Below are 26,444 nucleotides of genomic sequence, written 5' to 3'. Positions count from 1 at the left end.
TGTATCTAGGTGTACCATCTTTTTGTTGGAAAACAACGACATATAATATTTTTGAGTCGGGATTTTAACTGATTACGGGGAATAAAGGTACCCGGTATACAGTGTTGAAAAATCATAGGTTTTAATGCTACTATATTCTGATAATAATCTTGAATTGAGGGTCTCCAAAAGATCTTTCGAATTTTTCAGGATCCACAAGTGAATAAATACTACTACGGGAATAGTTAACAAGTGTTGCGGTAAGACTGGAGACCCTCTTTAACACTATGAGTATAGAATTTAGAAGTTTTGAAAGAGGTTTGGTGGTACATTTTGCAGATACAGCTATATAAAGTTGTTTGTGCGCATTCTTGTGGATTTTAGGAATCCAGTATATAGACGATAAATCACAATCATCGTCTTTGGCAGAGAGACCAAAAGAGGATAGCACAGATTTATGGTTATCCACTATCTCTTCTTTGGAGAGTGTAGTTGCAGTATAGGTCTTACCACTACTATTATTTTCTACATCTACCTCTGATAATAAACATTGGCTGTAATACGTTTTGCAGACAAAATCAATGCTGTTTTGGGCTTTGTCTGCTGGTACGACAACATATTTGTCACATATAGTAGACAATGTTTTTGCTACATCAGGGTCTTTGAAAATTGATGTAACATTGACACTCATTGATCTACTTAAAACTTTCATTCGTTTCAAAATTAGACCTCACGGCCTTTATACCCACTCTGACAGAGAATCAATGTCTTCTTGTTCTCGTTTTCAGGCGCGTAGCTGAGGCCAAATTAAAGTGTAGGCAAACTTACGGCAGGGGGTCCAGGGGGCGAAGCCACCCCCCGAAGCTCCGCAGAGATAGCGTTTTAGAGCATCATTTTTGCCTCTCCTGGATGTATTTTATCTCCAAAAAAAAATTTAAAAAAATTGGCAAAATTAAGTGCAGACAAAAGCTTTTTTGCCTAACGGCAGCTGCGCGCCTGGTTTTATCCATTTTCTTGTGTAGTCCTCCATAAGAACTTTAAAGTTGTAATTCCAATTTATAGAGCGTGATTCACGGTACTTGGGACATTTAGAAAGGACCTTACGTAGAGATTCGTTTTCGATTATGCTTAAATCTCCCACAATGACGTGACCGGAAGGACCATATTTGAATGGAGAGTTTTTGCAAGTACAGTCAGGTGGTTTAACTTTTAAATCCTCAATCTCGAGTTTCTGCAATAGCATTTTATCATTAAAAATTAATTTTTGGATGCAATAAATGAAGTATAGGAATATGAAATGACCGGTATCGATTTGTCCTTGAAATATGGGGGAATTTTGTTGGTTACGTTTTAAAAATTGTGATGGAGGAGATTAGCCAAATTGCATCTATATACCTTCGTTGACAAACGGTAGTGGAAGAAATAATCGTTTTTTCTTCATCTTGACCCTTTACACAAACTGGTTTAAAAAGTCTTTGGCAACCAATATCCAAAATGAGTCTGTATAATGATGAGGTAGGTTCAGAAACAGGAGTGTCAAGACTTGTTTTGTATAGGGAGTGCATGTAGTTGAGTGAGAGGTATAGCATAGAGTTTAGTTTGAATGTGATAAGTCAAAGAGGTTTTTTTATGAAATGAAGAAGACAATCTATGAAGACATCACGCATATTATGTGACTTTTAGTGGTGATTGCCACGACTCCTTATCCTACTTTGATATTTGTCAAATATATTCATCACATTTATGACATTGTTATATTGGTGTGAAAGGTTTCTCAGCCTTTTGTTATGGAACGCCTAAACTGTCTGATGAGATACACATTTGTTTACGTGTTGTTAATTTTATATTACTTGCTGTGGTTTTATAATTACATGTGGTCATTTTGTATTTACCTTATGTAGGAACATCTTTACTTTATGTCGTTTTGTGTTTACGTTCTGCCATTTCGTCTTTGCACCCGTAAGGTATTGCATTATCTAATCTGCGTATCCAGTATTCCTCTCTTTCCATACGATAGTTTTCACTTAAGACTGATACTATATAAGATACAAGAAAACTTAATTTTGATTTGGCATGTGCAACAAATGTATAACGCAACAGAAATCAGTGAAAGTTAGGCGCTACGTGCGCCCCTAAAATTGGGAGAAATATGGTTTTTTTCCTTGCATGAAATTTTAATTTTACTCTACTTTTACCTCCATTTTTCCGACACAGTCGGTATAGTTTCGCTTTTTACTCTTTGACCTTAAAAACGCTCTTCCATGGAAATCCAAGTCACCTGATCGCAATTCTGCTTCAAAAATGGCCAAATACTGATAACTTAGTGGCGTTCGAAAAAAAAATGCATCGAAAATTGAAATTTCGTGCCATGTGTTATTTTCTGAATGAAGTGTAGAAAATTGTAAGTAAAAAGAACAAATTTTACTGCGTCGGCTATCTTTTTTTTAAAAGATAGTACTTGTTTTTGACTCGCTTCGCTCGGCATTCAATTCTCAGTAGTATTAACGCTCCCCATTAACCCGCTGAGAATTCTTGATCCTCCCCTGAAAAATCATCGATATAAAAGCACAATAAACTATACTATACCCATACTCGTATGAGTAGTGAAGGACGTTAAAAAAACCCTTAGTAGTACGGTGATTTGCACACCCACTGAATTCAAATCCTAACACCACCCAAACCCCAGGGTCAAAACTTTTTAGTTACTTGCGGAATCAGAAATTCCGGAAACATTTCCAAGTACGACTTCTTCCTTTAGAAATTCACGGGTAGACAACTCTTTGTGGGAAAACAAACGGAGGTCATGGCATCCAAGGTTGCCCAAACCGTAAAACAGGGCGTTAAAAGGGCAAAACCTGTTTTATCGATCGATAAAGCAGAAGCAAGACAACGTGTTTTGAACCTGTACAGAGCATGGTTGCGACAGATTCCTTACACAGGTGAAAATACTATGATAAAACGTTGCACTCGGTCAACTAATATCAGTATCAGGTCTTGTGGCAAGCTATATTTATTGGCTATAATTTCTTAGGCTTAGTACCATCTGTGGAGAATGACAACCTCTTGCATTATAGGAGTGTACTTGGTCATTAGCAACTCTCGTGACTTTTAGATTTATATGCAGACACATGCATAAAGATAGTTCAGTGCCGGGCGGGGGCTGTGTGTCACAGACTCAGTGCATGTTTTGAGTGAAAGTTATGCACTGATGGTATAGACATTTCATAAATACAAGTCTTATTTCAAAATTGAAAACTAATCAAAAATTGATCTTTTGATGTGGATTTTATAAACAAATTTAAAAGATAATTTTAGAATAATTAAAAGAAGTATTTTTACAAAAATGAAAATAATTCATAATTTTCACTTTAACTAAACTCAACTTTTTTGTTTCACAATATAATAAAACATCTTGTTTCACATTTTTGTGCCATCTGGGTGTCTGGTACATTTATTTCAGATCATTTCATCTAAAGGGGAAAAAAAGATCAATAAATCAGTGGAAAGGTCAGGGAATCTTGTTCTCTGTGGTGTGATAATTTATCAATGAAGTAGCTAATTAACAAGTTTCTTATCTCTGTATATCATTTGTCTCTGAAACAATTTAAGTTTTTAATATGAACAAAAATTTACTTCAAACTTTTTGACTACTTCATTTATCCCTTAAACTTCCTAACTTCCTCTTAGCAATAAAAACAACAACTTTAAGTTGCTTAGAAATGTCAATAAATGAAAAATTGGAGTTTGTACTTCTTGAAATACTACCTATATGTAATTACAGGCTACTTTTTAAAAAAAATTAGAAGGATCAGCATTCCTTATTTTCTGGACAAAACAAAACAGTGGCCCTCTATTTTAATATTCACAATAATTGTAAATAATTCCACAAAACTTAACAAGACCGAAATAGAATTAACAAGTAGGGTGACTTAGAATGATACACGTGCACATTAGTTGTTTTCTCGGCTGTTTTTGAATAGGGTGGGGTAATCCAGGTAAGGCCATAAAAAAATATGTTTGTTTTTTCCTTGATGTTTGTATATGGTTTCCCGACCGACCCAGTCCGTTTTTCTTTGATGTTTGTATGTAGTTTCCTGACCAACCCAGTCCCTATTTTCTAAAAAAAATCAAAATTTGTAATTTCTCATTAAAAATGCAAATACAAGAATAAGGGGCCACAAAGGGACCAGAGACTTGTATTTTTTTCCGATTTCTTGACAGTATAATTTTACCGTAATACTTCAATTGAATTTCAGAATATTGTGCAATATTGTGTCCAAATGAGTTGTTGTGTTCATAGTGAACTGTATGCCCCTATGTTTAATATGTCAAAAACTAATATTGTGTCCACATATGCCTCAAGTTTGTTAAAAAAGCTGAATTTAACCCTGGTTATCAGCAACTTTGACTGATGGTGATCATGTGCAAAGTAAAATTTCATGACGTCATAGCAATACATGTATATACTTACATCTATATGCATGTCTTTTTTCAGTAAGAGAATATGACCTTACCTTAACAGAAAGAGACTGTAGAGATAAACTGAAAGAAGAGTTTTTGAAACATAAGGATGTCACAGATCTTAGGGCTATTGATATATTAGTAATTAAGGTAAGAGTTTTGTATATTTGCCCTCATGGGTGAAAAAAAAAAACTCGGAATGAAACTTAAGCCAAAGCCATATACAGAGATGAAAGTTTTCCACGGATTTTCCCTTTTTTTTTTGGTGATTTTGGTCATTTTTGAGATCAGTGTAAATTTGTTGAGAAAAGTTTAGGTGGGGGTGAGGTCTGATTTGGACCATTTTTTCCCAGTTAGCCCATTCATAACGCTTGGTTGTCTTTCTGATTAAATAAAAATCATCCAGAAACTTATGTCAGTAAAATCGACCCATTTTCTGGATGATTCTTGGCATATTTTATTTGAACATTCCTTATGGCTTTTGTAAACTTTGTTAACTGGTTCTGTAATTGATACCCTTATCGGATTCTGGTAACGACTGAATTGTGAACCAGTCCCGACTGGTTTAAAAACAGAAGTTGCTATCTCGGTGGCGAAAACATTAGGGTGCACTATACAGTTAAATTAAGATGCACTGTTTCGCACACCAAGTTACCCCAGTCAAATTTTGTAAAATTTAAAATTAAAAGTTAAAATTTGTTGGATTTATTGTTTAAATGTAGTTAAGCATTTATACATAAACAGATGTAATATATGTAAAGGTAAACAGGTGTAATTTAAAGGAAGAATGGTATCCGGAACGTTTCAGTCCCCTGCTGTATTAGGTTCTTTCCTCAGCATCAGATGGCTGATTTTCAAAATACCTGATTTCGCACGAATTTTAGGAACTAAAATTGGGAGAGAATGAATCGAAAAGGGTCTTATTATTTTTACCCTTTTTCCAACTACTCCATGCATGCTTTCATCCTGTGGGAGTGTCTAAGTGCCTGTTATTTTATATAACATAGTAATTGACTGTTATTTTTGGAAAGGCACCCCTGATTTGTACTAAAACTCAGTAATATTTTTTTCAGTATGTTACCATGGCTACTGGATTTTATAACAATAATCACTAAATTACTAATAAATGACTTGAACCTTCACACACCAAGGATTGCACTTTTTTATGACAAAACACTAGAAATTTTGGTGCGGACTGCCTCAAACAGCTTTATTTCAACAAAATGAGACCAAATATTCAGAAATTACCTAACTGTATTGTACTACCTTATTCATAAAAAGGAACCAGTTGATTTTGTATCTGGTGGGGGTCAACGACCTTTCTGAAAGGAACGAACATTGAAAAATTAGAGAAAAAGGACGAACTTCAAGAAAGGAGATTGATTTTTGTCTTGTTTCTCCAAGTTTCTTGATTTGAAATTTATAAAGTGTGTCAATATTAAATAAATCAGTAGTTTGCATTTTCTCATATAAATACAAAAAAGGAGAGTTCGCCAATCTCATTAGTGATGTCATATTCACTAATTTGCCTATCATTAAGTGCCAAATTAGTTGGCAAATAAACAATTGACAATTTCATGATTAGAATCCCAATTTTCAAAGCATTATAACTGTTATTTTATATCCAATTTTGGTTCTGTAAAATATTTCATTTAGATAAAATAATTCATATTTTGTATATTGGAATTTATAACACTTTTAGTCCAATTACTGAATATTTATTTAAAATTTCATGGATAAAAAGAGCTTTATTGGCAGTGTAGGGAACCAAAAGAATTTTTCAATTTTCTTAAAAAATGGAAAAGTTGAAAGAAAAAGAAAAAAAAATGATGATTTAAGGTTGATGCCTTATGCCACTCAATGGATTTTTTGCCAACCAACTCAAAATTGACATCACCAAGAACTATCCTATACTGTAAGTGTAAACCATACTCAGGTCATGTTAAAAATGGTTAAAAAACCTGAAATCTCTGGATTTCACGGGGCTTTGTTTCCTGGGCCCCACCAGGTCTGCGCACTTGGACCCTGCTTGGGGGCTTGAGGCAGCCCGCAAACCCCCAGTCAGATCTTTAGATTTTTTTCAACAGAAGTCACTTTCATCTCTGCATATAAGATTAATATTGTGAAGGCAACAAAAAATAATTCATGCTTGTTCTGTAACTTTTACCTTCTTCACAAATGATGAAAGCTTGTCTATTGGCCACAAGCTCCATCTGTCTGTCCATTCGTCTATCATGCTATGCTTAGGGTTACCTACTTTGCATAATCTTTAACTCGAATATTATTTAAACTTTGCACTGTGTTTATATACATATTGAAGATTTGGTACATTCATTTTGAGGAAATTTGATTATATTTTCCTACATTTTAAGCATATTGCACTGAGCCATTTTGTTGACCATACCTAGTTAATGTAATGTTAACGAAACATATATCATTCTAACTTTGCTTAGTATTTAAACTTGTGTAAAATTTTCACCTTTTATGTGTGCACCATTATTTGTGCATTACTTTAGGAAATTTGTAATTCTAACCATAGCTTTTTAACTTGCTTTGTTGTTTGTTGAAGATGTGATACTAGTCTAGACATGTATGGTTCTTGTTTGTATTTTAAAGTTACTGTAGATGTAAGAATAGGAGACAGTCAAAAATCAAACAACAAACAATTAATAACCAATTGAGCAATTCAAGATGTAATATTACACTCTGTAGAAGTGTTAATCCCACTTCAGTAGTTCAATTTTCATTCATTAGGACCCAGAATCACTGATATAAATGTCTAAACTTGATCAGTTCATCAACAATTATTCTGAGCTCAAAACTATACAAAGAGCTGTATTGATTTTTTTTACATTTAAAATAAATGCCATATGAGGGTGTGCAATTAAGTTTTGATAAAATTCGAGAAAATGTCGTGAACAAATTTTAAAGAAAATTTCAAAGATTCTGAAATAAGATTTTTTAAGAATAAAAAGAACTCAATTTGTAATTTACAGAAGAACCGACAGACAGAACTAAAATTATGAAATGGGGGGATATATTAGTGGAGTATGAAAGTATTTATAGTCTGTTTCATAAAACAAATAATTGATATTTGTCCATTTCAGGGCCAAATGGAACTACGTGAAGTTAGCAACATTTGGAAACAGAAAAATCATGTAATGATGTACTTTAAGGATACTTATAATCCTAAACCTAGTGACTTTCTCTCTAAATTCTATGAGGGACAATAGTACAACAGATAAATTAGTGCTGGATTCATATTTGTTTAAATTAAATGCATTAAATGTTACTTTTTTCTGTTAATACCATTAATGATAGACTGCATTCACCATTATATACAACCACAAAAAATGTCAGCTGTATACATGTACGTGTTATGGTGTGGTGCTGTTGTTTGTGTCCAGAAAATAACTTAGAGTATAAGTATGTAGATCTATATAAAATTGAATCACACAAAGGAAGGCTGTGATTGAGTTTTAGGATTCACTTAAACTATTTAAGAAGTAGAGCTTCCTGATGTCCTGACATTGACTTGAGCATTTTAGTGAATAGATCTCTCAGAAATTATACCACATGGTGTCATACCATGGGAGGAAGGCAGGGACTTTGTTTTGGGGGTGTAGTCACTTTAACTTTTTAGGAATTGGGGGCTGAAAAGGGTCACTTTGCTTCTGATAATGTCGGACTTGAGCAATCTGGTCAGAATTGTATCAAGCTTTAATGATGCGTCTGTACTTGACCAAGCTGTTCTGGATTTTACCTCTGCAGTAGATACTCCTTTCAGTGTGGGAGAACGCTGGAGTTGGATCCCCTGCTCAATCATACCCTAAACTTTAATTATTTGTAGTCACTGCTCCACCTCCTCCAAGTGAAGCACATAGTGGCAACTGGTTGTGTAGGTGTCTCAGTAAAATGATGTGCGTACCTGTAGGCAAGTCTGGCTCACTGTGGCTAACTTGTACAAAGCATGATAGATCAAAAGTGCATGAAATATCTGCCATTAAAATAGAAAAACTGCAACCAATCAATCATTAGATGTAAAATTACAATCTATGGAGCAGAATTTGTCTTCCAGTTAACCATTTACATGTGAATAAAATTAATGGAACAGATCAGATTTTCTTCTCTTTATTCAGTTATTTTCTTAAGATATTTTCTTCTGATTTTAAAAATGTTTAATTGTTGGTATTTCAACTACATTTATAAGCCTTTTGTTATGGTTGGTTAAGTGACTAACCTGTCTACAAACTATTCATACCAACACTTGTTCTTCTACTCTTATGATTAGAACAGGTTTGTAGAACATCCATCCACATTCAGTATGGTATTAACCAAAAAGACTTGACATTTAAGCTGTTTGGTTTTCATTCATTTTAGGCTTTTAATAATTAATGGATGTTTGTAAAGAACTGATGAAAATAATAATTTTGTAGTACCTTGACCACCTTTATTCCAATCAGATGCTGTGCTAAACATATAATCACAATATAACTTGAGCTGTAGCCAGCTTAAATGTGTCTGTATTTGCCTATACTGTTCTGGGTTTTACCTTCATGGTCATATCAAGCTGTACCCTGCAGGGGCTGCTCTGGCTTTCAAAATTCTGTCGCCAGAAAAATCGCCAGCTGACATTTTATGTCGCCAATTTCCAGAAATTAGAGCCAGCGGGGGCCAAAAAAATTTATACTTTTTTTTAAAAAATATGACAGTATCAAGTCAACTGATGAATTATTTTTGTCAATTCATCAAAGTAACCTCTCCATTCATGACATACATGTACACAAGATTCACTCTTGATGCATCATCACATATCACATATTCTTTATTGGCACAAACACAATTACAATAATTGGCAAAGGCCCACATAAAAGTGTAACATATATAGTAGCAGTATACATGTAAATAGAATATTAATCAAATGTTATGAAGAGATATTTGTTATGAAATAATTTTTTCTGATAGAAAAAATAGTATCTAAAAAATTAGTGATAATCTTTAGTACAGTATACGAATCACTGAGTATACATTGTTTCAGTGTGTAGTAATTAATTGAATCAATATCTTTTTCGAGGATATTTGATAATTTGGATATATATATTGACTTCTAACTCTGGAGTATTTTTCACATTTTAGCAAAAAATGGAATTCATCTTCAACCTCCCCAGAGTTGCAAACTTACCATAATCTCTCGTTTGTAGGAATTGATAGATGGCATGTATGAAGCAGGTTTTTCGCTCTAGTCTGTCACTTCCATAAAATAATAAAGTACTATTCCAGAAACTGGTATTTTATTTCTATCAAGGACTTTATATTACTATTCTCACATAGTCCCTGATTTTAAAGCATGTTCACCATTGTTCTTTATGGTCTAATTTATCTTACATTATAATTTGATTTTTTTTAAAATTTAACAAACTTGATTCTTTTTTTTTAAGTGATAAAATTTCTAGCAAACTACATTTTGTACCATGGACCATTAATTGTGTCCCTTTTTAATTATCTTGGTATCTGCTTAATTAGATTTTGGGAATCCCCGTTCTATTTGTTTACCGATTTTCCCGCCAAAAAGTCACATGGCCAAAGTGTGACCTAATGTCATCCATATTCTTTCATTTCTAAGTGTTTAGACATTTTCTGATGGGATAATCATTGTGAAATGGATATAATTTATTCTGTCATTAGGTAAGTCTTTTTCTGAATGTATCACATGGTTAAACAGGGCTGTGAAGCTTGTATGTAGCCACGTGCACATGGCCATTATTGTGTTACCTTTGACCAGATGATGAGAGTTTTGATTGGCTCAATAATATATTTACATTTGATTGACACCTCCCATGATGATATTGTCACTCACGGTCGTCTGGTCTAATTACCGTAAATATCCCTTGCTTATGAACTTCCTGTCAGTTTTAATATACAAAAGTTAGGCGCCAAGAAAATCGCCAACTGGTTATTTTTGTCGCCAGATCAAATAAAAAATCGCCAATTGCGACATTGGCGATGCCCAAGCGCAACCCCTGACCCTGTGAACATTTCTTTTTGCTGATGTATCAGTATCCCAACTTAAAGAGAGATAAAGAAACAACTTCAAGAAATTTACATAATCAAATATGAATCCAATCTTCATTTTAGAAGAATTTTCAACAAATTTTGTCTTCAATGACAAACCTGTCACCTGCTTTTTAAAATCAAGATTTACTGTTATGATTCTTTTTTTTTTATCGGCTCATTTAGTTCCCATTTTTCTTACTGCAAAAAATCCGCATAATGATAATTAATTTGCAGTCAAATTCGTAGTAACAACGGGGAATTTCTAACAGTAAACACCTCTGTTGCTGAATGAAAAAAGTGAATTCAGATCCTCCACATTGCCACACTAAAAACAACAACAATTTCCATCTAATATTTCTTTTATTCTTGTTGTAAATGGGCAATCCAAATCTGTTAAATTTGGTGCAATTTCTTCCAAAATCACATTTAAAAATACTTATAATATCTAATACATATATATAAATTTGGATGTTTTTTTTTCACACAGGGAAAAATTCTCATATTACAAAAATAGCTGACCAGAGTTTCTCTAGCATACAACATGCATACATTCAAAGTTTACCGGTAAATTATAAAATACAAGTTTGTTAGTGTGTGTATAATGATGCTCTGAAACAATTTTACTACTGTAATGAATACTACTTTATATAAAAATTATACTTCAGAATTTCATGAAGTTTTTCAATGCAATAAATAGAATGTAAATTGCCTTCAACCCTAAAAAAAATCAACAATACACACTTAAATGTTGTTACAATGAGTTTACATTTAACTTGTAGGTTGTTTTGTAAAAACTTTTTAACACAGTATTAACTAGCTGTCCACCTAACAATTACGTAAATTTTCACTGAAGTGATCAATTAAAAAAAAAAAAAAAAAGTCACACATTATTTTGTTGCAAGTTTACTTTAGGCATTTTGAAACAGACATTAATTTTTGCTATTAAACTTTCTAATATAGATATTTAACTCCCAGAACGTAAAAAAATAGAGTAATCCCCCTTTAGCAGAGAAACTCCACTTGCCAGAATAATATGAAGCTTTTTGTGAAATTAAATACCCTGAAGCATGTATAAAACATATAAAAGAAATGTGACCTTTCCACAATAAAATATCCCCTGAACAATACTTAGGTGAACAGCTTTTCAAAGAAAACATTTTAATTCTAACAGAAAAAATGAGGTCCTTTATACATATTATCTGACTAGATTTGAATAAACATTCTGTTAGTTGAAACATGTTTTATTTGTAAATTAACAAAATGGATCTGAAACAAGTTATAAATATGTAAGTGGTCTTCTCCCATTCCGTTTTGATGAACTTTAACATACAATTCAAATTCAGGTTTATAAAAATAACACATGTTAAGAAACATTACTCCCTATTATTTTCAAGGAGACCAAAATAACTTAATGTTACAGATAATTCCTTTTATAGTATAAACCTAAATATGGTTTAAATATTTGAAGAAACTTGAAAATTGAAAATCACTAAAAACTCTTGAAACTTTTATAACATTATGATAAGATTCCTACTGCCCAAATTTTCATTGAAAATAATTAGTATATTTACTATGCCTCTAAATAAACAGTATCATCTAGCAGTGCTTTGATAAAAACTCGTTAACAAACAACATACAACAAAGATGGACTTGTCACTTAAAAGCAGAGTCTGTTTATAACTTAATCAAAATATACATATTCATATAGCATATAAATAGATGATAAAATTAAAGAGCACTATTGTTGCTTCTGACATCTTGACTTTCAAGAGTTAATTTAGTGAAGATTAATTGGTTTGTCAAAATTTAGACTTGGGGTCTCACTTGGTATTAAAAAGAAAACAGAATCAACGAAGCTACACTACTGTTCTGGTGAACAAGATCTAAATAAACCTTCTTATGGTGGAGTGGAGTGCACAAAAAACATAGCTTCAATACTGCATATTGGAAACATTTTAACATGCATCTAACTTTTCCTGCACCAGTATTCCTGACAGGTATTATAACACATAATTTGAATACAATAAGAAATTAAATATCCCTCCACTAACGGGGAAATGGAATTTTATAAACCTACCAAAAACAGTACTGTACCTACCCTAATTAAAATATATATGTATATTATTAAGAAAACACTATTATCAAGTAATCCTACACAATATGCTGCAGAGAAATTTCTTGCCCTCATCAGTCTTGATATTTACCAAAAGTCGTAACATAATGTAGGACTCTAATCATGATGTCAATGTCAGAAATAATCTACATGCATGACATCATAACTAATGTCAGATATATTTCCACTTGAGATTTGTGGTCTGAAACAAGCAATGAAATAAAGGGGGGGGGGTGTCCTCATTTTCTCACAAACCAATTAACCATTAAAAAAGTGTCCATTCAAAAGTAAGGATATAATTAACTACAATTATTCATGTAACATTCAAACACAACATACAATGATATTAAAAAAAACACTAAAAATGCATTCATAAATAATTTATAATTTACAATTAATTTATGTACAACAATTCCATTTTTACAATTTGATTCATGTTTACAAATTAAGAGCACACATCACAGTATTTATAGCATATCAATGAGGAAATAAAAGTATTAAAATCGTACAAGAATCCCTGAGCTAAAAATCTACATAATAAAATAGAACTGGTTATTAAATATACAAGATTATAAAAAAAAAAACAGATGTTTAAAAATCATGAAGGTAAAAATTTAGTGCAATGAATATGAAAATGAAAAAAAATCTTCTTAAAAAAAGATTTTCTCTAAAATTTTGTTAAACATAATATTTGTTATACATTATCATTCCACCATAAGAGATGATATATAGATGGATAAAAACCCTTAAAACATTACTAGTTTTATTCTATACCTGTAAACATTTTGTCTTAGAACATATTTAAACAATATCTAAAAGCAAAATAATGACATTAACCTGAAAGTAATTGAAAAAAACTGTGTGCGTAAATTATATAAATTTTCTTCAATTCATTTCAAAATCTTTAACAAATAAAACACAAGCAAATAATCAATAAAAAATGATAAATTTTTCATCTACGTGAAACAAAAAGAAACTCAACAAAAATGAATCTAACAAAAAGCCCTATTAAACAAAATGATTCAACAGACCAATATTACTCAACAACTACAATGATGTTTATTGTATTCATGGTACAAACATTCTAACCCAATAGAGTTCATGAATCAGTCATAGAAATAGACATGTAACTGATAAATGTATCTGTCATTTCAGACAGTTTCTTTTTGTCTCTTTGAACAATCATAGTATTTAGAGATATTTAACTTTAAACAAATGCATGTAGAAAATCACTGAAATATTAAAACTAGAACTCCAGAAAGGCCTTTGTCTAAAAGCACAGGCATTTGCCTAGAATTCAAATGTGTGACACCACAAGATAACATTACCCTAAAGGGACCCAGGTGAGAACCCAAATTGTAAAACTAGGTAGATAATGCTTATTCACTAGAACAAGTGGTCAAGCAATGATTTCATTTTAAGGGTACAGAAACCAATTACAGTGCAAACCATGATGATGTTCAGTAGATAAAGTTAGTCTTCTTTTGATGAAATGACAATCACCTAAACAGCCTGTCAACTGGACAATTGAGAAGATTTTAACTAAAAATATATGCATGTCTAATAACCTGTTTAAATTGTCTATTATCCAGTTCTCTATCAAAGGCAGTTCATCAGGTTATTGTCATTTTGTCGTAAGAAAACTTCATCTACTGAACACCATCATTGTATGTGCTATAAAATGAGATTACTATCCACACATGGTCTTATATTTTATTTCACATTTCAAATCCATAATGTTTTGCTCTAATCTGAAAGTGTACCTGTGAATTAGATATCTTCTGACTTCCGGTTTTACAATAGGATGGACTAAGATGTTAATTATTTTATCTAAGTACAAAAGTATGGCTTTACAAAATCGCAATATTGGTTCATCAATTTATGATCTTGATGTATATCTATTTACATTTTGTCTGTCGATGGAAAGCTACCATCTTTTCCATCATAAAAACACAAACCAAATAGCACTGATACCTCATGAACACAAATACTGTAAGAAAACAGAGTAAGGACATTATTATAGTCTTAGGCCAAAATGAAAATAAAGTTTGTTTCTCCTCACCAAATTGACCCCACCCAAATAATTTTATTGCCATCCTCTGACAAGATCTTAAAATGTACAAAGCAACATATTTCACTTCTTTGATTATGGTATATACAGAATCAGATGAACTTAAGGAAATAAATATTTTCCTACATACCTTCCCAAACCTAAGTGGTAGTGTCAGGTTTGGGGAAAAAAAACATTCTTTTAAGTGTGCCCTTGAAGAATAATCACAGATGAATATCACATAAAGTACTGGTAATTCAGGAATAATTGTAATAATTCTTCCTATTATTGGAATTATAATATCAAACCTATATGCTAACTCAGTGATTGCATTATCTACAAAAATTTGACTAAAATAATTCCTACGAAAGTTGTTACACCCATGTTTCTTATTTCGCATTGAAAAAAAAATAGTGTAATAATATCTGAATGGAAAATACTTCAATAGAGTTGACCTAATTAATAGTAATTTTTTCTAGTTCCAAAATGAGACTAAATATTTTTACAAAATGTATAAAAATAACTGCTGACAATTCTTTAATTATAAATCAATTCTCTGTCTATCCAGATTTTACTTCAATGGAAAAACTCTATAATTGTAAAAAAAAAATAATAAACTGGTTTAATGCAAGTTTCTTGGATTGTCAAATGAATGTTAACATGCATATGGATGAAAAATTAACCCTGAATTATAATTATCTGAGATCATTATTTTAAATCCACCGTTGGTATGGTCCAGTAATCATTGGCTGTGGATCAATCCATCTTGTTACCATGGTATCTGTTGTCAATGTATCAGCACGGACAGTATTAGCATCCCACATATATTTGTACTGAGCAGCACTGGTCTTTGTGATGTCAAACTTCTCTTTCTTTGTCTTTTTCTTCTTGCCTGCCTTTTCCTGTTCTACAATTACAGACTCTGGTATTTTCTCACCTTTATCATTATTAGCATTCATCACTTCTTGTAATCTTTTCTGGCGCATACGTTCACATTTCCGTTCATACATGTACATGCCATGATGTTCATAGTTAAGATTTTTGTGCTGATAGAAGACCAAACTAATTCTTGTTGGATTGTATCTATTGGGATTTTTCAGTCCAGTCGTAGCATGAAGCTCATGTTTGGCAACTTCAAAAAGAACTGACCCATGACCAAGTGCTATTGCAACGCCCCCTACATCCTGATCACGGAATGCTTTCTCATTGTACTCCATTTCACACTTTAAAATATTCTGATCAATATCTTCATTTACTTCAGTGGAGTTAACAGCTCCTGGAAATTGTTCTGATATACAATTATCATTCTTTATATAATGGTTATCCATAGTCATTTTGTTCTCTATATCAAAAGATTGTTTGCTGAGGTGTTGATAAGGCATATTTTGAGGTAGATTCTGTGAGTTTGAACGATTATCTAACTCATTACTTCTCATACTAACAGCCTCAGATAACAAATAAAGTGGCGAGTCATACGATGAGTTTGGCTTATCTCCTTTATCATCAATGAAGGTATGAAGTGAAGTATTTTTTCCAGAGGTAGCAAATTTTTGATGATCAAAACTATTGGAAAGCAGAAATGGATTATTTTGTGGAAAATGTCCACCATTGTTACCACATGCTACAGAACCTGTTTCATTCTTACATGGATCAACTTTAGACTGATCCATTGAAACATCACTTGAAAGGTTACTGCATCTTTCCGACCCAGTCAGTCCTCCATTTTTATTACCAGGATGATTCTGTAACTCAGTATTCTCTCCTGATGAACCTTTAGAGGCACATCCAGCATGTAGACCACTTCTCATTGCTTGAGTAGACTGAAATCCTGCTTCTGTTCTTGTATGTGGATCAATATTGTGTTCATATGAATTGGAATGTGTTGGAAAGTTACTTACATTTGATGGTAGAGAGGAGTTTGCAATAGTCTGTATTGGAAATCCAGCTGAACATAAGTTATGATGTGGAAGAAAATCAGTTCCTATTGGAAGAATTTGGAATGGAAATTGTTGCCACTGTTGTGGTGAAAAATTGTTTTCCATCATTGGGTTTTGACTTGGACCATCATTCTTATTCTTTGAGGACTGGGCAGGCAGATTTCCTTGTATTTGACCTGCAGGATTAGAATGAACATCTCTGTTTGAATGTTGATAATTTAAAGCATCTGCAGTTTTTAAATTCCTTATTGTAGCATTGTCAGCTTGTAACTTTTCATTTTCTACAGTTGAATTCTGTACTAATTTATTCTCCGATTGTTGTGATTGACTTCTATCACTTCCATGAGACTGTATCTGCATGTAAATGTTCTCTTTAGCAGGACAGTTGCTTCCTTCAGTGGTATGTTGTGAAGGAAAGTAATTCTGCTGAGAAGGATAGTTATTCAAAATTTGGGAATAATTTTGTGGAATACTGTTAGAAAACTTTCCCTGTTCCATATGAGAATCATTCTCCAAAGAAGACTGGGCTGAGCTTAAGTTACTACCTTCTAACTGAAGAGTTAGATTCCCATTTGCTTGAAAATTGTTGTCACTAGAAAACTGTTGAAAATTATTCCAAGTAGCTTCTTGTTGTGGTCTGCTACCACTTGGTTGTTGAGGTAGAATATTTTTTCCTTCAATAGAGTATTGAGACAGGTGACTATTCTCCACAGATAATTGTTGTGGTTCATAAGTATTTCCAGTAGGTGTTTGTTGAATAGGCTGACTGTTCTCCACAGATGACTGTTGTGGTTGATAAGTATTTCCAGTAGGTGTTTGTTGAATAGACTGACTGTTCTCAACAGATGACTGTTGTAGTTGATAAGTATTTCCAGTAGGTGTTTGTTGAATAGGCTGATTGTTCTCCACAGATGACTGTTGTGGTTGATAAGTATTTCCAGTAGGTGTTTCTTGAATATGCTGACTGTTCTCAGCAGACGACTGTTGTGATTGACTTCCGGTAGGTGTTTGTTGAATAGGCTGACTATTCTCAGTAGAAGCTGGGTTTTGAGACAGAACATTACTGTAACATGTACTAGCCATTGCTTCATGGCTTGATTTGTTCTCAATCTTCTGAGGTATATTTAAAGTTTGTTTATGGGTTAAATCCATTGGAAAACTGCTATGCTGCCCATGCTGATTTGAGGTATTTTGTTCAAAAGCACTTGGTAAAGGATTCTGAATTTCCTTCACAATGCCTGCAAAACTGTTGCACATTTGTTCTGTGTTGTTTATTTGCCCTGAATAGCGTTGAGCATTTTTTTGATTTTGTTCTTGTGGATGATTTGACTGATGGTTCTGATAATGAATTTTGTCTTCGGCAGAATTCTGAGAATTGCATTGTGGGTAATTAAACTGATGACCATGACCATGTATTTTGATGTCTGCTGCCAGATATGAATTGGGTATCGAAGATGGCCTATTTTCATGTTGTGATTCATGATCATCTCTTTTACTTGATGAAGCTTGATGTGTTGGTTTAATATGAGGGGATATTCCATTCATGTCATATGATGGCTGCCTTTTTTCTGAACTTTGGTGATTTTGATCTGAAAGTTTTGCTTTCTTGGCAAGTTTCTTTGCCTTCATTTGCATTGAAGCCACAAAATCTGGAGGTGGGAAAGACCCACATTGATAAAAATAATTCCAAAAGGAATCATAGAGATCAGTGTATCCCGACTTGGAAGACATATTCAAAGCTTCTTCATAAACATTCTGTAAATTCTTGGAGTGTGAACTTTTTCTGCCTCGTTTTGGTTTTTGGGGAGTTCCTGAGTTTGACTTGTCATTTTCTGATTGGTAGTATAGATCTGATGCAGACACATTTGATTCCTGAGGTGTATTAACGTGACCATTTTTTGGCGTGGCAGGTGAGTTGGTTTTACTATTTGTACTTCCTTTCTTTCGACCAGGACTTCCTTTCTTCCCCTCTTTTTTCTTCTTTCGAGATGGGGTAAGAGGAGTGGCTCGTATTCTAGCCTCCATCTGATAATAGTTCAGAACTTCTAATGCACCAGATTTAATCTTTTCATACTGAGCCTCTTCACTTCCATGTTCATCTGACATGTCCATGACATAGAGAGGTAGAACATGCAGCTGTTCATCATCAGCTTTATCCAGACCCCTGTGTTTGGTTAATGTTACAACCTGTAACAAAATAAATACTAATTTATTAACACTGGAGAAATTTTACACTGATTGGTACTTTTAATACCAATAGGTCAATGCCACTGCTTGTGAACAAAAAGTCACTGAGGGTATTCACCAACCCAGTACTCAGACCAACAATACATCATAATGTATTCATCGAAATTGGATATCACAATGAGTCCTGTTAGTAGTATTAAATATGGAGCTACAATAATAATGCTCCATTGGAATATTCTAGTAGAACTTATTGGTCTTTGATTTGTTGGTTTTGAATATTTCTTTTATATGATTTACTTTTGAATCTTGAACTTGATAAATATTTAGTTCTCATGCTGCTAATGAGAGTTTACTCCTTGAAACACATAGAAGTACAACATACCCATATCAGTAATATTCATATGATAGGTATTCTGTATTCGCAACACTGATAAGAGATAATGTTATCATCAAAATGTAAGCTACATCTTTATTATATGCTCTTACAGTAAATAAAATCATACTCCTAAAGAAATGATGTGGCAAAATTGAAATTTGAGTGAATGGTTAGGAACCATACATATATATACCATATTGCAGGTAATTTACTCTATGAAAAGCATTAGTAATTGTTTGTGTCCTTTATTTTTTCACATCTTCAGATTTATTTGAATAGAAATTATATGAAAAATACCTTTACTAAAATATTGTGAGCTTTTATTTTCATGAATTACCAAAGTTCATGAATATAGTGAAAATTTCCTGCTATATGGTAGAATCCCTGAAAACCTTACCACAGTACTGCCATTGTTCATGTTGTGAAGATCCTTATGAGCATGTGCACAGAAATCAACACAAGAAGTGACTCCAGAGAATGGACGACCTTCCTTCAAACCAAGTCTACAGTCCCTCGCTTTATCTTCAAAGGCAACCTGTAAAACATAACATCAAAGTAAAAAAAGTATTTAAATAAATAGTAAAATGTATTTTGTAAATTTCCATTTAATCCTTAGACCAAAGAAGTCGTTGTGTGGTAATGAGTACTTACAATAATTTTAGGATTTAGGTTTTCCAATGTGTTTAGATCTAATGCTGCAGATGAGATATTTACTCCTTCAAATGTACAGCATAATAAAAAAAAATCAATACACACATTTAATTTTTTTTTAATTCGGAAATCACTAGGTTCATGTCACTGTTGATGTAAAAAATAAAAAAAAAGGTCCTAGAGGGTACACTGGCTCAGTAATCAGAGTTGTCAAACTGGAGTTGCATCATAGACTTCTTATGGAAATAAATGACAACACAAAGTTCACAACACCTCAAACCCTAAGGCTTTATCCCATGGTAGAATTTTCCTATGCTGAATTTCAAGATTTCTTACTTTGATACTTACTCTTGTTACTTACTTATATTTTAATCTAATGCTGCCTATAATAGTTACACCTTGAAACTTGTGCTGAGTACAAACAATATGAATATACATATTTACAACATAATTGGTATTTTTTAATTTCATTAACATAAACCTAAGTTTCCTTCAAATTAGATATGAATTGTCTTTTTTTTTAATGATTCAACGACTAAATATGGGATTTTGTTAGCTTTAGATAAGTGTATGGTCCCTTTCATCAACTTCAGTGTGTGCTACATTATCATACCTGGTTGTCATAGGCATCTGGTGCAACTTGTTTATACAGAGGAGCAACATCAGTGGCTAACTTCTGAAATCTAGATTCTAATTCTTCTTCCTGAAATTGTAAAAAAAAAATATAAAAAAGGATTTACCATATGTTTAACTGATACTGTGTACACAATTTCATGGTTTTAATTTACCTAAGAGCTTGTGAAACATTTAGGAAGAGACTATTTGTGTAAAAGAATTAAAGGAATCGGGTATTCTGGGTCTTTATCATTGCATTCTGAGGACAGATCTGTCAAGTCTCTAGCAATTTGAAGCAAAATGACAGCAATTTTCCTTTCATCTTCTTTTTTCCTTCTTGATCTTTCAAATTATTTTAGCAAATCTAAAGTTGTCTTCTAAAAAATTAGCAGAGTTTTGCTTTCAATATTTTACTTCATTTTTTTACCAAGAATTCCTGCCTAGCATGAATTTTAGATCATTTATATCCTATCGTAACTACTGTAAAGCAGGTAATATTGGCAAATCTCAGCAGTCTTAAAAAGTACAAACCATTTACTCTGGGTTTTAGTTCTCAGTGTACCTATAAGCATCTGCCAAATGAAAAAACTCTAAGTCGCAAAATTTTACAACTTCCAAAATAATCCGCCAAACAGTATTAGAATACTGGTGTTAGTGTGCTTGGTAATAATCCTGACGTCTGCTTTACCTCATCTATCAGTTTTAATGAAAAAGACCAGCATTTCTGCTCTTTCTCTCTTCAAATGTATTTCCAAAATCACTGTTTATACTCCAATTTTTTACTTTAAAATGAGTAAAACTAACCTTGCTTGTATCTTTCAGTTTAAACTTTCTAGCAAACTGACTTCTGGCAAATTTACACCCATTAAAGTACATACTCCAGGAACAGCCAAAGGAGAATGATGCGCCTCTCTTTGACAGATTAATTCCTTGGCATGCACAGGTTTTTCTGTAAAACAAAAGTAAATATATAAAACAACAGGAAGTGGATCTAAACAGTGGAGTATTTATTGTTTATGGGGATACTTTATGAAATACTGGCATGCACAGGTTTTTCTGTAAAACAAATGTAAATATATAAAACAACAGGACGTGGATCTAAACAGTGGAGTATTTATTGTTTAAGGGGATACTTTATGGAATAATTTATGGAATATTTAAACAACAGGAAGAGGATCTAAACAGTGGAGTATTTATTGTTTAAGGGGATACTTTATGAAACACTTGATGTGTAAAACAGCAGGCTTGTTTTCCATTAATTGGAACAGCTCATCTGATATGTCTACTGAAGTGAAATACAGGGTACAAACAAATAACTGAGCATGAATCTGTGGTTCAAATGGAACAAACTATATAATGGAAAGCACCCCAGATAAAGGCTCAATTAGATCAATTGTTTGTGGGGTAACACTAAGAACACTGACTGTATTTTTCCAAACAATTTCAAATCCTGAACTCAAAGAATAAAATTTAAGTGCCATGGCAACCACGGCATTTGCCAAGTCATATTTCCAGGATTTAGAAATTTTACCATCCTAAGTGTTTCAGTGGATATGAAGAGAGAGTAAGAATCTGAAGTTCAAATAATTAGAATTTTTTTCTACAAAAAATCAAAGACTTTTTCATGGGGAGTCTTGATAATTGTACCTATGTACAGTTGTGTAGCACCTAATATGGCAGGTACTGTTAGAGAAGTACCTATACTTTTTGTTGGTATTGCATGCAGTACCTAAAATTTCTAAAAAACAGTACAAAACATATTTTACTTAAGAGTAGACCCAATAAAATCTGGGCTGCTACATGTCAGTAGTAATGGCAACTGTTTTCCTCTCTTATAATTGATGTTGCTATTAATAGCAGAAGATCTTGTACATTTTAGCTGAGTACACAGAAATTTATTTTTGCCTGGCCAGACACAACAAAAACTAGGCTACAAATTACCTTTCATTAGTACCACATCTCCTTTCTGTTTCAAATCCATTGGCAGTGAGTGTCTTTCTGAGGTAGTCATACATATCTGCAGCAGTATCTTGTTCTATACCTTCCCAGGCTACTGCTACAACAACAATGACAGCAGTGTCACAGAAATGACCAGGTCGCTGTTTCACCACACATAGGTACTTCTCCTCGGAGCTTGATCTTCTGATTATCTGTTGTAAATCATAAACAACATTTAGTAAGACTGGTCACAGAAAACCTGAGTCAAATTTTTGTTCATATCATGCAAGTTTTGATAACTAAACAAAGTCTACATTCTTTACCTTTATTCCGCACATCAAATTTGATTCTCACTTATAACATCAACTACAATGTAGCAAACCATCAAACATTGATTCTATTCAAGTGTGGAGTTCAGCAAATACTTTATTATTTTTAAAAGAAAGCATTCAAACAATAAAGATATCAAGGCAACAGTTAGCTGGAAGGTTAAAATACAAGATGTCAAGTTTACATTTTTTTTTTGTACCTTATCAATTATGGATCTTGAGAATAAAGATACAGTCAACCCTCGGTAGCTCGAACTCCAAGGGAGCACTGAAATGCATTAGAGTTATCGAGAGTTCGAGAAATTGAAGTTTGTAGATTTCCAGATTTTTGTCATTGCCCGTCCGGGTTTGACTTTATCATTAGAAATTGCTAACTTCCTACAAAGTTTTGTTAGTTCTTGGATATTTTTCATTCTCTTTCGGAAGATAATGATGACTTGTAAACATTAAAAATGCTGTGTTTTCTTTAAAAAAAAAAACTTTCAGATTTTAAGTTCCTTAGTCAGTTTTTTGTTTCACTTTATTTTCTTTGATGCTTTCATATTGAGGTCGGAACATTCTTGAACTTCAATCAGTACTATTTAAGGTTAAAACTACATAATTAGTGATGACTTAAATGCTACCTGTAGTTAACTAAACTGACGCTTTGATTAATGATAGGGTTTCAGATTTTCACAACTTTTATTACCCAATCTGACAAAATGGCAGACGAGTTCCAGTTAGTGAGGGTTATTCTCTAAGATATATTACTGAACAGACTGACTAGTCAGTTCAAGGGTTCAAGAAATCCAAGGTTATTTATATTGGTTATATAGGAGAAAAAATTGGTACTTCAAATTGTGTTCGAGAAATCAAGGGTGTTTGAGCCATCTGAGTTTGAGCGAGTGAAATTTGACTCCCATTCTAACCAATTGATTACAAACATGTGACTTTTTGGTCACCAAGATATAATTCAATTTCTGCGAGGGGTTTCCTATCATTATACACATTTCAAGTTTTCTACAAATCTCTTGGGGGAAACAGATTCTCCTTCAGTCTATGCTTGATTTAAATTTTTTCTACACTTTCTGCATGGTAAAATCAAGATTTTAAAAATACCCACTTAAGCTGATATGTTGAAAATCTTAATTTTACCATCTCCAAAGGAAAAAAAAACTTTGAAATCACTCATTACTGAAAGAGAATCTAAATATTAAGGCAAGTCACCTAGCTTCCAGTTACATGCATCATTTCAACTTTTAGCCCATATTTTTACTTTGATTCCTATCAAAAAAAATTACTTATGATTATAAAATTAGAAACTACCAACTGCAAAATTGAAGTGCTATTCTCTATACGAATCAAGCAGTGGATGAAGCATGGTGGAAAAAAAACACAAATCTTTCAATGAAACCATATTCAAAAATGTTATCTGAAATGTACAAATGGCATCCATTTCTTTTTCAAAAGTAAGTAATTTGAGGTATTAATTATAATATGAAATGCACTGCAATATCATCATCGAAGGGAAAAAAGTAATTTTCTACCTCTCATTCTATTATAACTTTGTACTTTTCTGCATCCTCTGACATTTTGAAGATGAACTGTTAGTTGGTCTTCAGTAAACCATTATCTATGAGTGATTTTTCTGAGGGTGATTCATTATTTTCAGATTTTGACTGATTCTTACAAATTCCAGCTTTTAATTTGGCCTAAGCTGGGACTAAGACATATTTTTTGAACATGTACTGAGGTGGTACCAGGAATCAATTACACAGGACAATATTTTAAAATGTCCCGAATCAAGACCATAAATTTGCTACAGAGTTCATGGCAATATCCAGTCTCACAAGAAGCAGAATCAACCATCATTACATCCTTACCCATTTAGCTATAGGGCATCCCTGTGAGCTCTTTCCCTCTTTACCAGTATATCTAATTTTCTCAATACGTATTGCCTTGCCAGATAAACCAGTCCTGTAATAGAAGTCAACAATGAACATTCCAACAATCAAAACAACTACTAAAACTTAAAACTTACATGTATATTGTATTTTGTTTGTTTGTTTGTTGGGGTTTAACGTCCGAGCAGCAATATTTCAGCTATATTCAGACAATGAACATGAAATGGATGATAAAATGAACATGAAATGATAAAAAAAAAGGATGGGTCAAAAGGACAACAGGGTCCACAAATTTTGATTGCCACTAGAAAAAGGGGGGATGGGTAAGGTCGGGCAATTTAGCCTCCTGTGGCGGAGCGCAAAGGTTCCTACTCCTATCAAATACCACAGCAGGGTTCTTTAACGTGCGAGGAATGTGGCATCTTTCCCAACACGGTGCACCACTATGGTTTGCGGTCAGGTTTTCCGTATTATAGCCTGACAACCCCAGCATGTAACATGCCAGGGGTACCCCATTCCACCACCTGGGGCACACATCCCAGTTGCTCTGTGGGCAGAGCGCCTAGCCCCCGGCTAGGTTTCTGAGCACTATTTAGTCGCCTTTTACGACAAGCTTAGCGCTGCTGCAGGCCTATTCTTTCGACACCCGGACCTGCATGGGGTTGTATATTGCATTTAAATAATTAAAATACCATCAAGCAAAATAATATTTTGAAGTACAAAATGTACTTTTTTTTCCACAGAAATGAGACAAGAGAAAGAATCCCATCAATTTTCCCCAATTTTCACAAATAGGAAGCAAATATTTTTTTAAAATGTTTTAACTAATAAAAAGCTTTACCAAGCACAAAATGATACGACATCAGTGGTTGAAACCTGGACAGTTGGGGCAAGTGTGGACATAATATTAGTTTTTGACACACTTAAGCATGGGGACTTTCAATACATTATGGACACAACAACTGGTAAGTAAAACAAAAATCAAAATTTCATAACAACTTAAGTTATCGTACAAAAACAAATTGTACCCAGAAGACGCAGACAACTTCGCCATAACATTATACGAACACAAATTTGTTTCCATTCACATAAGAAACCCTGCAATTATTCCTGATTTAGAAGTTTCCTGAAAAGCCAAAGTAAATATTCAATTTAGGAATGGTCTATATTTCATGATATTCAGGACTTAAACATTCTTTGTAAAACTTTCTGACAATAAATGAGACATTTATGACTAGGATTTGCTAAATGGTCTTTCATAAATCATTTTTTTATACTTCTGGTCATTGACAGTTTATAAAGAAACTGGAATATCGCAAAATATCAACATGAGTTATTTAATTTTATTATTGTTACAACCTTATCCGAGGCTCGTTTGTTATAATGTTGAAATTCAATAACTTGAGTAGATATTTTGCAATACTCAACATTCACGAATTATTAAACCTTCTTCATGATTTTTTTTTTTTTTTTAAATATTTTAGCTACTTGACATTTGAAATCAGTCATGTCGAAAATTCTAGTAATTGTTCATTTGTGACATCACCAATAGAGTAAGAAATATCACAACCTCACTATCAACGTCATATCACATCGCCAATGGTATAACACCACAAATTTCTAGTCATCCAAGAAGTAGACGAAACCACAATTTATCCTCTACATGTACAATGTACATGCATCTTTTACAGAGGACAAACAAGCAAGATTCCAAACATTATACTTTTAATTTGATGACATAATTTGGCCAGGAATTTACTCGGAATCAATTATCCTCAAGCCATTAACATTCAGACAGTGACATTGATGAACAGAGCCCACTTAAGGCGAGTTATTTAGTAATTACTCAATTAAAAAGGGCAAAAACTCTA

At 33.0% G+C, this 26,444-nt stretch overlaps 2 protein-coding genes across 2 annotated transcripts in view; one reads left to right on the top strand and one right to left on the bottom strand.

Annotated features, from left to right (window-relative positions):
* Positions 1-2,742: 2,742 nt before the first annotated feature.
* Positions 2,743-7,732, top strand: LOC148620511 (NADH dehydrogenase [ubiquinone] 1 alpha subcomplex subunit 6-like). The gene is made up of 3 exons (XM_088581423.1): positions 2,743-2,918; positions 4,475-4,590; positions 7,548-7,732. Exons 1-3 carry the CDS (start codon positions 2,783-2,785, stop codon positions 7,671-7,673), a joined length of 378 nt encoding a protein of 125 aa, XP_088437549.1. The 5' UTR covers positions 2,743-2,782; the 3' UTR covers positions 7,674-7,732.
* A 3,103-nt stretch (positions 7,733-10,835) lies between these two features.
* Positions 10,836-26,444, bottom strand: part of LOC148620510 (uncharacterized) — a 46,003-nt gene continuing 30,394 nt past the window's right edge. The window contains exons 5-10 of the mRNA XM_088581422.1: positions 24,553-24,646; positions 22,365-22,573; positions 21,228-21,372; positions 20,422-20,511; positions 19,555-19,692; positions 10,836-18,781 (exon numbers count right to left, since the gene is read on the bottom strand). Coding sequence (XP_088437548.1) covers positions 15,371-18,781; positions 19,555-19,692; positions 20,422-20,511; positions 21,228-21,372; positions 22,365-22,573; positions 24,553-24,646 — 4,087 coding nt within the window. The 3' untranslated portion in view covers positions 10,836-15,370. The remainder of the gene's footprint in view (positions 18,782-19,554; positions 19,693-20,421; positions 20,512-21,227; positions 21,373-22,364; positions 22,574-24,552; positions 24,647-26,444) is intronic.

This window comes from Perna viridis, chromosome 4, assembly GCF_037379345.1.
Source record: "Perna viridis isolate PV_CMFRI_1.1 ecotype Kerala chromosome 4, ASM3737934v1, whole genome shotgun sequence".
Lineage (NCBI taxonomy): Eukaryota > Metazoa > Mollusca > Bivalvia > Mytilida > Mytilidae > Perna > Perna viridis.
This window is presented reverse-complemented; position numbering and strand designations above follow the sequence as displayed.

Bases quoted from the DNA above. Each gene is read 5' to 3' on its own strand.
- LOC148620511 (XM_088581423.1), top strand. From the start codon at position 2,783: ATGGCATCCAAGGTTGCCCAAACCGTAAAACAGGGCGTTAAAAGGGCA. The intron at 2,919-4,474 runs GTGAAAATACTA...GTCTTTTTTCAG, and splicing joins GCGACAGATTCCTTACACAG to TAAGAGAATATGACCTTACC. The intron at 4,591-7,547 runs GTAAGAGTTTTG...TGTCCATTTCAG, and splicing joins TTGATATATTAGTAATTAAG to GGCCAAATGGAACTACGTGA.